Raw genomic sequence first — 16,116 nt, 5'->3', positions numbered from 1 at the left:
AGCTATTCCTGCCCTGTCTTAAATCGAAAAATAAGATTTGCTTAAAAGTTTGAAGATTTTCGTTTGCTTGAAAAAGAAGCACCTGTCATGGATCGATGCAGTCTTCTCCTTTAATTAGGATTTACTTATGTGGATTTTAATTGAAGTATTTGATGTCTTTATAGAAGGTGCAAGATCTGCAATGGTGTTAATTAGGTCAATGAAAAGAACTAACAGGTTGACGTATTTTAGTTGGATCGTTTTAGATCTTATAGATCTCATTCTTTAGTGGGGAATTCTTAGCTGTTACTAGTAAATGGCAAATGATTTCCAGCAAAAGCCTGGGAAAACAATATTTGCCTTTTATTGCAAATTGAGGTTGAGATTTACTAGTTCAGCCGATTGATAACAAGCAATAGAATACTCTCTGGTTGATAGCACATGATTGACAGTGTTAACCTGTCATTGTAGGTTGGTAATGAGATTCATTCTTGACAGTTGATTAATACCACGCAATAGAATACTATTTGTTTGATAGCATGACGGACAGCATTTTGCCATCCTTGCGGGCAAGTCATTCAGCAGATCAATATTACTGCATCAAAAGGAGATAATTTTTTTCTGCAAGTCCAAGACAATACAACAAGATAGCGTACAATAATAGCAAGACAAGACAAAAGTGAGTACAAATACACGGTGCTATTTGCCCAAAAAATACAGATTATTTTAATAATTAATCAATTTTGTGCTTTTTATTTAAAGGAAAATTATTATGTTAATGTGGAAGTGGTCTCGCTAGTAAACGAAAAGTGTTCAAGTCTTACCTACAAAAAAAGAATGCATTTCTTCCTCATTCTGTTCATAACTGGACTTTCTACACTTGTTAAAGGTAAATTTCAAATTTTTTTATTTCTGTTGCTATGGATTTGGTTTGCCTTTTTTATTACTATTCTCGTTTAGTGCGATCCTCGAAGCTTGATGATTTCTCGTTCGTTTTCAACTAGCATTTCGACGGCCCTGGCGTCATTCAAGTAACAAATGGGAAAAACCATAACTTGAGGGATATGTTAGACTGAATTAAAGAAGTTATCGTTTCTTTCTTTCTTTCTTTCTTTCTTTTTTCTTTCCTTTTTTTTTTTTTTTTTTTTTTTTTTTTTTGTTTTTTTGTTTTTTCTTTCTCATATTTTCCTATCTTCATTAGAAGAATTAGTTTTCTACATTCAGTTCCAAACTTTGCTCCACTTTTGTCTATCTTTTCGTCTTTTTTTTTTTTTTTTAATTTCTTTGCAATTCTATCACATCATGAAAAAGGATCCTTCGCAAGCTTTAAAGAAGTCTACACCTGTCCCCGCTTCACCTACTTTCTTACGTCCCTTGTGTTTGAGAACATATATTATCCTGTAAAAAGAATAATTTAGTCACAAGCCCTCTTCCAATATACCGTAGAAAGTTGTGTACATAATAGGATCCGTTCCCGCTTGCCCAGGGAACGAAATTATCCCTCGCAAACTCGCAAAATGCGTGTGAAATTTTGCATTTAGCGAGTGACAAAAAATTTAACTAGCTAAGTTTTGCGAGTATGACCACAGTCCAGAAATTGAAGGACTGAAAAGTTAAGAACCCAAATCGAGTAAAGTTTGCTATTCACCCCGTCCGATCGCTAGTGACTTTGAAATTTTTGCTTATGAGGACGAAACTTACTAGCAAGTTTTTTCCCTGTTACCTACTTTCGTGTGTCCCCAAGTGTGTGAGGACATATTTTAACCTACAATATGAAGAATTTCTTCACAAGCTCTCTTACGATATAGAAGTAGTGTACATGAGACGATCTGTCCCGCTTCGTCTAATTTGCCGTACGTGCCCCCTAGTGTGTGAGGATTTATGTTTTTATATTGCTTTGAAATCTTTACACTTTCTTTCGATGTTTTTCTTTCAATATTTGCATTTTCCCTCCTTACACAGGTGATGGTGGTTGTAAGGTGCTTGGCTTTCTTGACTGTGAGAAAAACAAGACCTTCACTGGTCACCTCATCAGGTCTTTAAGAATCTTAGCACCCGGATTAGAGGATTGTCAGAACAAATGTTATCTTGAAGACAAACGTATGTCGTACAACCTGAGTCCAGTAGAAGGAATGGCGAGAACATGTGAACTGAATGACGCTGATCACGTGTCAGATCCAGATCACTTGGTATCAAAGAAAGACTTTGAATACTGTCCAATCAAAGTAAGGCATCTATCAGCTGTTTTTTTCTTTGTTCTATTATTTTGGTTTCTAGACAGGCTTCGTCCTTGCGTCATTGTTCTTCGTTGTTGCAGGGGACACGGAGAGGGAGGGACTAGATTGGGGGTGGGGGTTTGGTACTTGCTAATATCCAATAAATTTCGCAATCAAAGCCGTCTATCCACTTTTACCCATTTCAATACTCGTCTCATATTTTGCAATCATGCCCCCCATCACCACCACCACACACAGTTTGGGTGCCTCACGCGGTTGTTGTTGCATTCCCTTCTCTTTGTTACTCTATCATTTCATTTTCCACACTATTCCTTGTCAATAGTTCTTAACAGTTCTTATGTCGTTATTTGCTTCCATCAGAACCCCTGTTCTTCCAGTCCTTGTCCTTCCTATCAATGGTGTGCACCTGACTTCTATAGGGACACGTTCAAGTGCAGCTGTAAGTTACCTATCTACATCTCTGCTCATCCAGGAACTAGTTAGATTTCCAAGTTATCTGTTCCTAATACATGCATACGCAATAATAACCTTCCTAACAAAAATACCTACAAGCAGACATAATAATCTGCTTGCCTGCTTGCATTTCTGCTTGCATTTCTGCTTCTCTTTCGGTCTGCCTAACTAACTACTTACAACCCTCTTCTCGCTTTGAATCATCCAGATGGAAGGTTGACCCAGTGGGGTCCATGGTCTACATGTCGTTGTCCTATAGTTCGTTACCATGGTTGTATCACCCCCATGAACACCAGTGCTCCACTTTTGTGTGAAGGATCGAAGATGGAGGAAGAGAAGAAGTGCAAATCAGTCACAGATATCTCAGGTAAAAAAAAAAACACATTCTGAGCATCTTTATAAAAGTAACCACAAATCGATGTTGGGTACACATGTAAGGAAAATCTGGACATGATGATAGTCCAGACTCGTGCCTAGTCGCTCTTACTCTTACACGCGTCGTCGTTGTGCGCATTAATTGCCTTCTCATATTCTTTTGCGATCCATAGCAGAAAAATGGTTAATTGTCGACTGGCTACGAGTCTGATTACTCTGCATGCAAAATTCCCCTACACGGTACCTCTGCCATATTGAATAGATTACAATAATGAACATTGAAAGGAGACTACCGCTGAGTTACATATTTACAAACTGAACTGAACTAAACAGAAAAGTTGAAAGAGAAAACGGAGAACACTTTATAACATCTGCCGGGACAATAGAAGCGACGCGAAGCCTCGGGCCGATTTATTTTATTTTATTTTATTTAGCATTTTTCTAACATCAAATCATAGTTTGAAAAAAATGAAAAATATAAACAAATTACAAGCACAGGTAAGGGATACCGTCACAGGTTTCCCCAATTACGACGGTCCCTTGAATAAAATGACATTAAATTATTGAACATTAACTTAATTACAGGAGAAAATGTTTTTTGCTAATGAGCGTCCCTTGCTTCATTTGATGCAGACAGTCTTCCCATATCTTATTCCGTTCGTGCTATTTTTCATGGTGAAAATTTATAACGAAATGACTCACTGTTCTCTGTTAATTAGTATAATTTATTCAATATGGCAGAGAAACCGTGAATGGGACCAATGGGACTAATTAGGGTATCAAATATAGAAATTGGACTTTTAAAATCTAATTAACTGTTATTAAACTCGCGGTGAGGTAAGTCGCGTGGTGCAGTAGGAATCGTGAAATGAGTCTAGTGGCATTTGCGAAATGAGTTTTATACCGACCGGAGACTCCTCAGTGGAGAATTGGCAAACAACTCCCCGCGTTATCGAAGTTAAAAATTAGCATTCACTTTCTTTTAAGTAAGCTTTAGATATCAAGAATGGAGGCAATAATCCATATAAAGCCAGAGTATTCAAATGATTTTATCAAATCTTGATGCTTTCTTGGGAAAAATTGCTTTGTAAAAGTCCCAACTCGCATTTTAAGTATATGTTGACAGGATTGAGCACATTCGTTCTTGATTCGCGCCAAATTTGAGTAAATTCAGTACACTAGAAAAGAATAAAATCGGTTTTTGTTTGTTTTGTTTTTTTCCGCGCGAGACACAACCAACTTTCTTGCATGGCGGGAAAACAAATCAGCGAATCAAATCCGAGCGCTTATTTTCTTAAAAACGTTTCTTGGGATTCAATCCTGTTCTGAAATTTCATTGCATTTAGGTTGTTCTGCGCCTCTTGGAATGCAGGATGGAAAGATAAAAGACAATCAAATTTCAGCCTCGTCGAAGCATTCCAGGAATTGCAATCCCTCTTACGGCCGTCTTTACAAAACCCCGAAATCTAATTGGGACGGGGGGTGGTGCGCAAAACATAAAAGAATTGGCGAGTACATGCAGATAGACTTGGGGACAATGAAATGGGTGACAAAGATCGCCACACAAGGGAGAAACATTCGAAGTTATTCCCAGTGGGTGAAGGAGTACACTTTGTCCTTCACAAACAATACCATCACTTGGCAAGACTACAGAGGGGATGAAAACTGCACGAAGGTAAGAGCAAAGACATTTTTAAACTACGTAATTGTTAAAAAACAGCCCCAAAATGCACTTGTATGCAATCTCCACCCAATTTTTCCCCAACTTCGGAATGCCTGTGTTAAACACTCCCGAAATGCATTACAATCTTGGCCTAATATATACAATACCTCGGGATGGCTCATCAAGTATTTCATTTACATTTCTTTGTTTTACTCTTCTCGTCTATAGTACATCTATAACTTAAATCTTTCGATTTGATAAGATTGCGTCCAATATGTTTGATTATATGACTAGCTTTGTAAGCTCTTAAGAGAAAAAATATTTTTTGTTTGGTTGTTTGGAGAAAAATTCCATTTTTGTTTAATTTTCCCTCATATTTTTATTTTTCACAGCGCTTCATTGGTAATACTGACCGCAACACAGTTGTGACGCACGAACTTCCGGTGCCCGTCAAGACACGATACGTTAGAATCCTGCCCCAAGCATGGAGTAGACACATATCGATGAGGATGGAACTGTATGGATGTGCATCTGTATAAAACCACACGTAGTGCAATGAGAACCAACAGACTGACGGTACCCATCAAGACACGATACATTAGATGGAGATCAGGACACATATCGATGGAGGGTGAACTGTATGGATGTACATCTGTATAAAACCACATGCACAGCAATGAGTACCAACAGACTGACGGTACCCATCAAGACACGATACATTAGATGGAGATCAGGACACATATCGATGGAGGGTGAACTGTATGGATGTACATCTGTATAAAACCACATGCACAGCAATGAGTACCAACAGACTGACGGTACCCATCAAGACACGCGATACATTAGATGGAGAGGACACATATCGATGAAGGTTGAAATGTATGGATGTACATCTGTATACAACCACATGCACGGCAATGAGTACCAACAAACTATTCGTGCAAATGAAACTTGTCAATAATGAGGCAAGTTTCACGAGCAAATGTGTGTTTTATCTAAAAAAGAATGGTGTTTTCCACATTTTAATTCATTGAGAGTTTGTAATTCAAATACCAAGTTTTTTGGGTGTTAAAAGTTAAAATTCGCAACTTTGAAAATAAAGAATAAAATATAAAAAGGGTAATTTTAATGGTTTAGTGCTACATGGAATTCTTAGTTACATGCATTACAATATAAACATATTGTTTGCATGTTAGACCACTGCAAAGGAATTGCTAACTGTCTCGTTTAGCCTATCGGTATTACAGCTGGCTTGTACCAATTTTCTGTATTTTTGTATTTTAGTTTATGTAATTTTGCGATTTTGGTACTAGATAAAGATTGAATGGTTGACGGATGGCCAAAAACACTCAAAATTGGCATAAAATAAAGTGATTGAAAAAAAAAAGAAGTTCACTGCGCAGTCAAAGGGCTCGGAACATAGAGATTACTTTTATTGTTGGATCACCGCGTGCGACTATCATAACAAAGACAAGCTATAATCTAATTAAAAGGCCAAAGAATGAATTGGAATTGATAAGTTGATATAAACCAAAGGAACTAGGTGATGGTGTACCAAAATAAGAGACTATTCTGACCGTTTTTCGGAAAACGTTTAGCGTCATACATACTTTGTGTCAAGTTCTCCAACATACATTCTAATAAATCTAGCCTAAGCGTTATACTTTTCTTTCTTTTCCAAAAACGTCGTTCTTGGTTTTACTTACTGAATGTAGATTTGTTAGTGAAGTCTTCCAATTCGTTTATTTTCATTATCTAGAAACAAAACAAGAGTACGTAGTCATAGTTGTAACAGTTCTTGAACCACATGAAGAAGTTGAAAACAAAAGAAGAACAATAACAAGCATCAATTATTGATTATTTTCAAAAGGATCTCCTTTTTAGCTGTGTATATTCTCAAGTTTGTATAACATTTGACTGAAGTAATCGTCAAGAAAGACAAAGAATTTGAGTTTTGCTTAGGATTACAAAATGGAGTGGATATTGCTCTTATTTACTGGTCTAACATTGATTAAATTAGCTAAAGGTAAGTACTCCTGTAAGGCTTTTAAATGTTATATCATTTTTACAAAAAATTATGAATTTATTTCATTTTAAAAATGGTTAACCACTTTAGGATACAGATGAAAGTGTGGCCTTTAAAATTAAAACAATTCATCTGCGGTCGAGACGACTTCCTTGTCAAGTTCGATGAAGATCTGGTTAACTAAAATAGTCCGGACATAAAAATTTCAATCTTCAACCTTTAATGTTTTTTAGCAAAGCCTGTTTCGGCGTCGGCTGATCTATGTCAGGGCACGGCTAAATCACAGATCGCTCCCTAAAACACCCTCTGGGCTGATCAAACTCATGTCAGGGCATTGCTAACTCTCAGATCAAACCCTGAAACAACCTCTTTGCTGATCAAAGCAGGGCACAGTTAACTCGCACATTGATCCGGTTACGGCTAACCCTTCGTAGATTTTGGGGAGGGACAAAAATCCCAAGGAAAACTCTCGAATCAAGGGAAAGAACTAACAAACTCTACTAATGTGATAACAAATCAAGAAATCGAACCAGAGGTGAGAGGCGAGTGCTCGATCGTTACCCTACCCCTGATTCCCTTAATTTTTTGCAGCTTTTTTTTCAAAAATCGTGTATATTCTCACAAATTTACGACACTATAAATTTCAAAGGAGATTTGTCTCCAAAGATTGTATTGTATTCACGTGTGTTCCAGCCGGTGGTCTTATGGCAATGTAATTTACAGGTGGTATATTTTCAAAGCTTCTTGTTTCTACTCTTTCTTTTTATTAGTTACCAATTCTTAAAAATATATAATGTTATACATAATCAAGCTTAATCAAGACTGAATATGAGCAAAAAACGTATTACTAAGTTTGCACTAAAAATACCAAGGCAAAGAACTCGGTTATATCAGTCTCATTGTTGTGTCCGCAGAATCCACAATAAATAGAGACTTTGATGTTATTCGTCCTCGTGCTTTATTCCTTACACACTAACTACACAGACGATCAAATTACATGTACGTGTCATGTGGCACATGGCGTGACAGCCGGAGGTAATCTGGATATTACACTCATGATATTATTTTGATAATAATTTGTTACTATAAACGCTTACCCTTCCTTACAAACAGGTGATGGTGGCTGTAAGGTGCTTGACTATCTTGACTGTAGGAAAAACAAGATCTTCACTGGTCACCACATCAAGTCTTTCAGAATCTTAGCACCCGGATTAGAGGATTGCCAGCACAAATGTTATCTTGAAGACAAATGTGTGTCGTACAACCTGGGTCCAGTAGAAGGAATGGCGAGAACATGTGAACTGAATGACGCTGACCACGCGTCAGACCCAGATCACGTGGTATCTAAGAAAGGCTTTGGATACTGTCCAATCAAGGTAAAACCAATTGTTTGTCCACCCCCTCCCCCACCACAAAAGCAAACACTTTTTAGAGTGCCACAAGGAACAGGGTCCTTGTGTGACATTATCGTTCTGTTTCCTTCATTTTAATAATTTCACGCTACTCCCTGTTAATAGTTCTTATGCATGTCGTTGTTTGCTTCCTTCAGAACCCCTGTTCTTCCAGTCCTTGTCCTTCCAATCAATGGTGTGCACCTGACTTCTATTGGGACACGTTCAAGTGCAGCTGTAAGTTACCTATCTATTTCTCTACTCGCCTACCAACCTACCATAGTTAGTACCCTAGTTATCTATTCCAAATAATGTTAATCTATAACCTACCATCCTATAACCTACCCGCCTGCTTGTATTTCTGCTTGCCGGCTTGCATTTCTGCTTCTCTTTCGGTCTACCTAACTAACTACTTACAACTCTCTTGTTTCAATCATCCAGATGGAAGGTTGACCCAGTGGGGTCCATGGTCTCCATGTCGTTGTCCTATAGTTCGTTACCGTGGTTGTATCACCCCCATGAACACCAGTGCTCCACTTTTGTGTGAAGGATCGAAGTTGGAAGAAGAGAAGAAATGCAAAACTTTCACCGATATCTCAGGTAAAAAAAACACATTCTGAGCATCTTTATAAAAGTAACCACAAATCGATGTTGGGTAGACATGTAAGGAAAATCTGTACATGAGGATAACCAGACTCTTGCCCAGTCGCTCTTACACGTACTCGTGCTGTGTTACCTCGTGTGGAGCCAGATCTGCACCCATACTCATATAATGGTACAATGAGAACGATAGTAGATTATTACTTCTTTCAAATATTTTATTGCTGCAGTAACTTAATTTGACAAAAGTATAGTGCCCAGTAGTGTGAATGAATTGCGAACATTTCTTTGGCTTGCATTTAGGTTGTTCCGAGCCTCTTGGAATGCAAGACGGAAAGATAGAAGACAATCAAATTTCAGCCTCGTCGACGTATCATGTCGGATATTGCAGTCCCTCTCACGGACGTCTTTACGAAACCCCGAATTTTATTTGGGACGGGGGGTGGTGCGCAAAACAAAATAGAATTGGCGAGTACATGCAGATAGACTTGGGGACAATGAAATGGGTGACAAAGATCGCCACACAAGGGAGAAACACTGTAAGTAACCAGTGGATGAAGGAGTACACTTTGTCCTTCACAAACGATACCATCACTTGGCAAGACTACAGAGGGGATAAAAACTGCACGAAGTTAATAGCAAAGACATTTTTAAACTACGTAATTATTAAGTTGTGCGCTCAACGTGGTGCCTATCACCTCTGTAATCCGACGCAGCTTCAAACACATGTCGGTAAAATTACGGTAAGATTAAATCATTATGTTTTTCTGCTCTGTCACTCCCTTTGTGATCAACTTCATATAAAGTATTTTATTTACACTGTATTTTTTTTTTTTTTTTTCACTGTTGTCGTTTATAGTATCTATGTAATTGAAGTGTTTCGACTGGATAAAAGTATATGTCCAATATATATGAGCATAGCGTAGTACGCTTGTAAATAAAAAAAACATCCCATAACTCTTTAATTTTCCCTCATGTTTTTATTTTTGACAGCGCTTCATTGGTAATACTGACATAAACACAGTTGTGACGCACGAACTTCCGGTGCCCGTCAAGACACGATACGTTAGAATCCTGCCCCAAGCATGGAGTAGACACATATCGATGAAGGTTGAACTGTATGGATGTGCGTCTGTATAAAACCACACGTAGTGCAATGAGAACCAACAGACTGACGGTACCCATCAACACGCGATACATTAGATGGAGAGGACACATATCGATGAAGGTTGAATTGTATGGATGTAAATCTGTATACAACCACATGCACAGCAATGAGTACCAACAGACTGACGGTACCCATCAAGACACGATACATTAGATGGAGAGGACACATATCGATGAAGGTTGAATTGTATGGATGTAAATCTGTATACAACCACATGCACAGCAATGAGTACCAACAGACTGACGGTACCCATCAAGACACGATACATTAGATGGAGAGGACACATATCGATGAAGGTTGAACTGTATGGATGTGCGTCTGTATAAAACCACAAGCACAGCAATGAGTACCAACAGACTGACGGTACCCATCAAGACACGATACACTAGATGGAGGGGACACATATCGATGAAGGTTAAACTGCATGAATGTACATCTGTATACAACCACATGCACAGCAATGAGCACCAACAGATTGACGGTACCCATCAAGAAACGATACATTAGATGAAGAGGACACATATCGATGAAGGTTGAACTGTATGGATGTACATCTGTATACAACCACATGCACAGCAATGAATACCAACAGACTGACGGTACCCATCAAGACACGATACATTAGATGAAGAGGACACATATCGATGAAGGTTGAACTGTATGGATGTGCGTCTGTATAAAACCACAAGCACAGCAATGAGTACCAACAGACTGACGGTACCCATCAAGACACGATACACTAGATGGAGGGGACACATATCGATGAAGGTTGAACTGCATGAATGTACATCTGTATACAACCACATGCACAGCAATGAGCACCAACAGATTGACGGTACCCCTCAAGACACGATACATTAGATGGAAAGGACACATATCGATGAGGATGGAACTGTATGGATGTACATCTGTATACAACCACATGCACAGCAATGAATACCAACAGACTGACGGTACCCATCAAGACACGATACATTAGATGAAGAGGACACATATCGATGAAGGTTGAACTGTATGGATGTACATCTGTATACAACCACGTGCACAGCAATGAATACCAACAGACTGACGGTACCCATCAAGACACGATACATTAGATGAAGAGGGCACATATCGATGAAGGTTGAACTGTATGGATGTACATCTGTATACAACCACATGCACAGCAATGAATACCAACAAACTATTCGTGCAAATGAAACTTGTCAATAATGAGGCAAGTTTCACGAGCAAATGTGTGTTTTATCTAAAAAAGAATGGTGTTTTCCACATTTTAATTCATTGAGAGTTTGTAATTCAAATACCAAGTTTTTTGGGTGTTAAAAGTTAAAATTCGCAACTTTGAAAATAAAGAATAAAATATAAAACGGGTAATTTTAATAGTTTAGTGTTAAATGGAATTCTTAGTTACATGCATTACAATATAAACATATTGTTTGCATGTTAGACCACTGCAAAGGAATTGCTAACCGTCTCGTTTAGCCTATTGGTATTACAGCTGGCTTGTACCAATTTTCTGTATTTTTGTATTTTAGTTTATGTAATTTTGCGATTTTGGTAGTAAATAAAGATTGATTGATTGACGGATGGCCAAAAACACTCAAAATTGGCATAAAATAAAATGATTTTAAAAAAAAGAAGTTCACTGCGCAGTCAAAGGGCTCGGAACATAGAGATTACTTTTATTGTTGTATCACCGCGTGCGACTATCATAACAAAGACAAGCTATAATCTAATTAAAAGGCCAAAGAATGAATTGGAATTGATAAGCTGATTTAAACCAAAAGAACTAAGTGATGGTGTACCAAAATAAGAGACTATTCTGACCGTTTTTTCGGAAAACGTTTAGCTTCATACACGTTTTGTGTCAAGTCCTCCAACACACATTCTAATAAATCTAGCTTTTCTTTCTTTTCCAAAAACGTCGTTCTTGGTTTTACTTACTGAATGTAGATTTGTTAGTGAAGTCTTCCAATTCGTTTATTTTCATTATCTAGAAACAAAACAAGAGTAGTCATAGTTGTAACAGTTCTAGAACCACATGAAGAAGTTGAAAACAAAAGAAGAACAATAACAAGCATCAATTTTTGATTATTTTCAAAAGTATCTCCTTTTTAGCTGTGTATATTCTCAAGTTTGTATAACATTTGAAGTAATCGTGAAGAAAGGCAAAGAATTTGAGTTTTGCTTAGGATTACAAAATGGAGTGGATATTGCTCTTATTTACTGGTCTAACACTGATTAAATTAGCTAAAGGTAGGTACTCCTGTAAGGCTTTTAAATGTTATATCATTTTTACAAAAAATTATGAATTTACTTCATTTTAAAAATGGGTAACCACTTTAGAATACAGATGAAAGTGTGGCTTTAAATTAAAACAATTCATCTGCGGTCGAGACGACTTCCTTGTCAAGTTCGATGAAGATCTGGTTGCCGACTAAAATAGTCCGGACATAAAACTTTCAATCTTCAACCTTTAATGTTTTTTAGCAAAGCCTGAATCAGCGTCGGCTGATCTATGTAAGGGCACGGCTAAATCACAGATCGCTCCCTAAAACACCCTCTGGGCTGATCAAACTCATGTCAGGGCATTGCTAACTCACCGAGCAAACCCTGAAACAACCTCTTTGCTGATCAAAGCAGGGCACAGTTAACTCACACATTGATCCGGTTACGGCTAACCCTTCGTAGATTTTGGGGAGGGACAAAAATCCCAAGGAAACTCTCGAATCAAGGGAAAGAACTAACAAACCCTACTAATGTGAAAACAAATCAAGAAATCGAACCAGAGGTGAGAGGCGAGTGCTTGATCGTTACCCTACCCCTGATTCCCTTAATTTTTTTGCAGCTTTTTTTCAAAATACGTGTGCATTCTCACAAATTTACGACACTATGAATTTCAAAGGAGATTTGTCTCCATAGATTGTATTGTATTCACGTGTGTTCCAGCCGGTGTTCTTATGGCAATGTAATTTACAGGTGGTATATTTTCAAAGCTTCTTGTTTCTACTCTTTCTTTTTAACGGTTACCATTTCTTTTCAAAATATATAATATATAATATTAAAAAATATTTTATTACTATAAACGTTTATGCCCTTCCTTACAAACAGGTGAAGGTGGTTGTAAGGTGCTTGACTATCTTGACTGTAGGAAAAACAAGATCTTCACTGGTCACCTCATCAGGTCTTTCAGAATCTTAGCACCCGGATTGGAGGATTGCCAGCACAAATGTTATCTTGAAGACAAATGTGTGTCGTACAACCTGAGTCCAGTAGAAGGAATGGCGAGAACATGTGAACTGAATGACGCTGATCACGTGTCAGACCCAGATCACGTGGTATCAAACAAAGGCTTTGAATACTGTCCAATCAAGGTAAAACCACTTGTTTGTCCATCCCCTCCCCCATCACAAAAGCAAACATATTTTAGAGTGCCACAAGGAAAACGGTCCTTGTGTTACATTATCGTTCTGTTTCCTTCATTTTAATAATTTCACGCTACTCCCTGTTAATAGTTCTTATGCATGTCGTTATTTGCTTCCTTCAGAACCCCTGTTCTTCCAGTCCTTGTCCTTCCAATCAATGGTGTGCACCTGACTTCTATTGGGACACGTTCAAGTGCAGCTGTAAGTTACCTATCTATTTCTCTACTCGCCTACCAACCTACCATAGTTAGTACCCTAGTTATCTATTCCAAATAATGTTAATCTATAACCTACCATCCTATAACCTACCCGCCTGCTTGTATTTCTGCTTGCCGGCTTGCATTTCTGCTTCTCTTTCGGTCTACCTAACTAACTACTTACAACTCTCTTGTTTCAATCATCCAGATGGAAGGTTGACCCAGTGGGGTCCATGGTCTCCATGTCGTTGTCCTATAGTTCGTTACCGTGGTTGTATCACCCCCATGAACACCAGTGCTCCACTTTTGTGTGAAGGATCGAAGTTGGAAGAAGAGAAGAAATGCAAAACTTTCACCGATATCTCAGGTAAAAAAAACACATTCTGAGCATCTTTATAAAAGTAACCACAAATCGATGTTGGGTAGACATGTAAGGAAAATCTGTACATGAGGATAACCAGACTCTTGCCCAGTCGCTCTTACACGTACTCGTGCTGTGTTACCTCGTGTGGAGCCAGATCTGCACCCATACTCATATAATGGTACAATGAGAACGATAGTAGATTATTACTTCTTTCAAATATTTTATTGCTGCAGTAACTTAATTTGACAAAAGTATAGTGCCCAGTAGTGTGAATGAATTGCGAACATTTCTTTGGCTTGCATTTAGGTTGTTCCGAGCCTCTTGGAATGCAAGACGGAAAGATAGAAGACAATCAAATTTCAGCCTCGTCGACGTATCATGTCGGATATTGCAGTCCCTCTCACGGACGTCTTTACGAAACCCCGAATTTTATTTGGGACGGGGGGTGGTGCGCAAAACAAAATAGAATTGGCGAGTACATGCAGATAGACTTGGGGACAATGAAATGGGTGACAAAGATCGCCACACAAGGGAGAAACATACCAAGTTATTTCCAATGGGTGAAGGAGTACACTTTGTCCTTCACAAACAATACCATCACTTGGCAAGACTACAGAGGAGATGAAAACTGCACGAAGGTAAGAGCAAAGACATTTTTAAACTACGTAATTATTAAGTTGCGCGCTCAACGTGGTGCCTATCACCTCTGTAATCGCAGCTTCAAACACATGTCGGTAAAATTACGGTAAGATTAAATCATTATGTTTTTCTGCTCTGTCACTCCCTTTGTGATCCACTTCATATAAAGTATTTTATTTACACTGTTTTTTTCACTGTTGTCGTTTATAGTATCTATATAATTGAAATGTTTCGACTGGATAAAAGTATATGTCCAATATATATGAGCATAGCGTAGTACGCTTGTAAATAAAAAAGATATCCCATAACTGTTTAATTTTCCCTCATATTTTTATTTTTCACAGCGCTTCATTGGTAATACTGACCGCAACACAGTTGTGACGCACGAACTTCCAGTGCCCGTCAAGACACGATACGTTAGAAACCTGCCCCAAGCATGGAGTAGTCACATATCGATGAGGATGGAACTGTATGGATGTGCGTCTGTATAAAACCACACGTAGTGCAATGAGCACCAACAGACTGACGGTACCCATCAAGACACGATACATTAGATGGAGAGGACACATATCGATGAAGGTTGAACTGTATGGATGTACATCTGTATAAAACCACATGCACAGCAATGAGTACCAACAGACTGACGGTACCCATCAAGATACGATACATTAGATGGAGAGGACACATCGATGAAGGTTGAACTGTATGGATGTACATCTGTATACAACCACATGCACAGCAATGAGTACCAACAGACTGACGGTACCCATCAAGATACGATACATTAGATGGAGAGGACACATCGATGAAGGTTGAACTGTATGGATGTACATCTGTATACAACCACATGCACAGCAATGATTACCAACAGACTGACGGTACCCCTCAAGACGCGATACATTAGATGGAGAGGACACATATCTACGAAGGTTGAACTGTATGGATGTACATCTGTATACAACCACATGCACAGCAATGATTACCAACAGACTGACGGTACCCCTCAAGACACGATACATTAGATGGAGAGGACACATATCTACGAAGGTTGAACTGTATGGATGTACATCTGTATACAACCACACGCACAGTAATGAGTACCAACAGACTGACGGTACCCCTCAAGACACGATACATTAGATGAAGAGGACAAATATCGATGAAGGTTGAACTGTATGGATGTACATCTGTATACAACCACATGCACAGCAATGAGTACCAACAGACTATTATTGCAAATGAAACTTGTCAGTAGTGAGGCAAGTTTCACAAGTGGGCTTTATTTTTAAAATATTGTTTCTCAAGTTTCAAAATTCTTCAGGAGTTCATAATCATTTATATACCAGACTTTTTTGGGTTTTGTAAAAAGTAAAATTTAATTAATTGCACTTTGAAAATTAAAGGATAATAGATAATTGCTCGCGTATCTTTACTGATTTTCTTCTAAAAATTATTTGATTTAAAAGAAAAATAAGAATGAACGAAAAAATATATATATATATAAATGAATGAATTCTCTTTCAGTTGTCGTTAACAACCAGAGCCGTTTTCTATTTACAAGTTTATGAAAATGTTCGAGGTAAACAAACAGGTGTCTCA

At 38.1% G+C, this 16,116-nt stretch overlaps 1 protein-coding gene across 1 annotated transcript; it reads left to right on the top strand.

The window, feature by feature from the left end:
- The first annotated feature begins 743 nt into the window (after positions 1 to 743).
- Positions 744 to 15,913, top strand: LOC148910139 (uncharacterized). The gene is made up of 17 exons (XM_089032526.1): positions 744 to 868; positions 1,942 to 2,204; positions 2,577 to 2,655; positions 2,878 to 3,036; positions 4,391 to 4,719; positions 5,100 to 5,243; positions 7,660 to 7,768; positions 7,847 to 8,109; positions 8,283 to 8,361; positions 8,566 to 8,724; positions 9,028 to 9,467; positions 9,718 to 9,861; positions 12,964 to 13,266; positions 13,440 to 13,518; positions 13,723 to 13,881; positions 14,185 to 14,516; positions 14,862 to 15,913. The coding sequence occupies exons 1-17, from the start codon at positions 817 to 819 to the stop codon at positions 15,006 to 15,008; spliced, it is 3,240 nt and encodes a 1,079-aa protein (XP_088888652.1). The 5' UTR covers positions 744 to 816; the 3' UTR covers positions 15,009 to 15,913.
- Positions 15,914 to 16,116: the final 203 nt, after the last annotated feature.

This window comes from Actinia tenebrosa, unplaced genomic scaffold (genome assembly GCF_029948245.1).
Source record: "Actinia tenebrosa isolate PJP-AT-01 unplaced genomic scaffold, QUT_ActTen_1.0 PGA_scaffold1__47_contigs__length_23844297, whole genome shotgun sequence".
Classification (NCBI taxonomy): Eukaryota; Metazoa; Cnidaria; class Anthozoa; order Actiniaria; family Actiniidae; genus Actinia; species Actinia tenebrosa.
This window is presented reverse-complemented; position numbering and strand designations above follow the sequence as displayed.

Coding starts and splice junctions, on each gene's coding strand:
- LOC148910139 (XM_089032526.1), top strand. CDS start 817: ATGCATTTCTTCCTCATTCTGTTCATAACTGGACTTTCTACACTTGTT. Junction 869..1,941: donor ACTTTCTACACTTGTTAAAG/GTAAATTTCAAA, acceptor CTCCTTACACAG/GTGATGGTGGTTGTAAGGTG. Junction 13,882..14,184: donor AACTTTCACCGATATCTCAG/GTAAAAAAAACA, acceptor GCTTGCATTTAG/GTTGTTCCGAGCCTCTTGGA.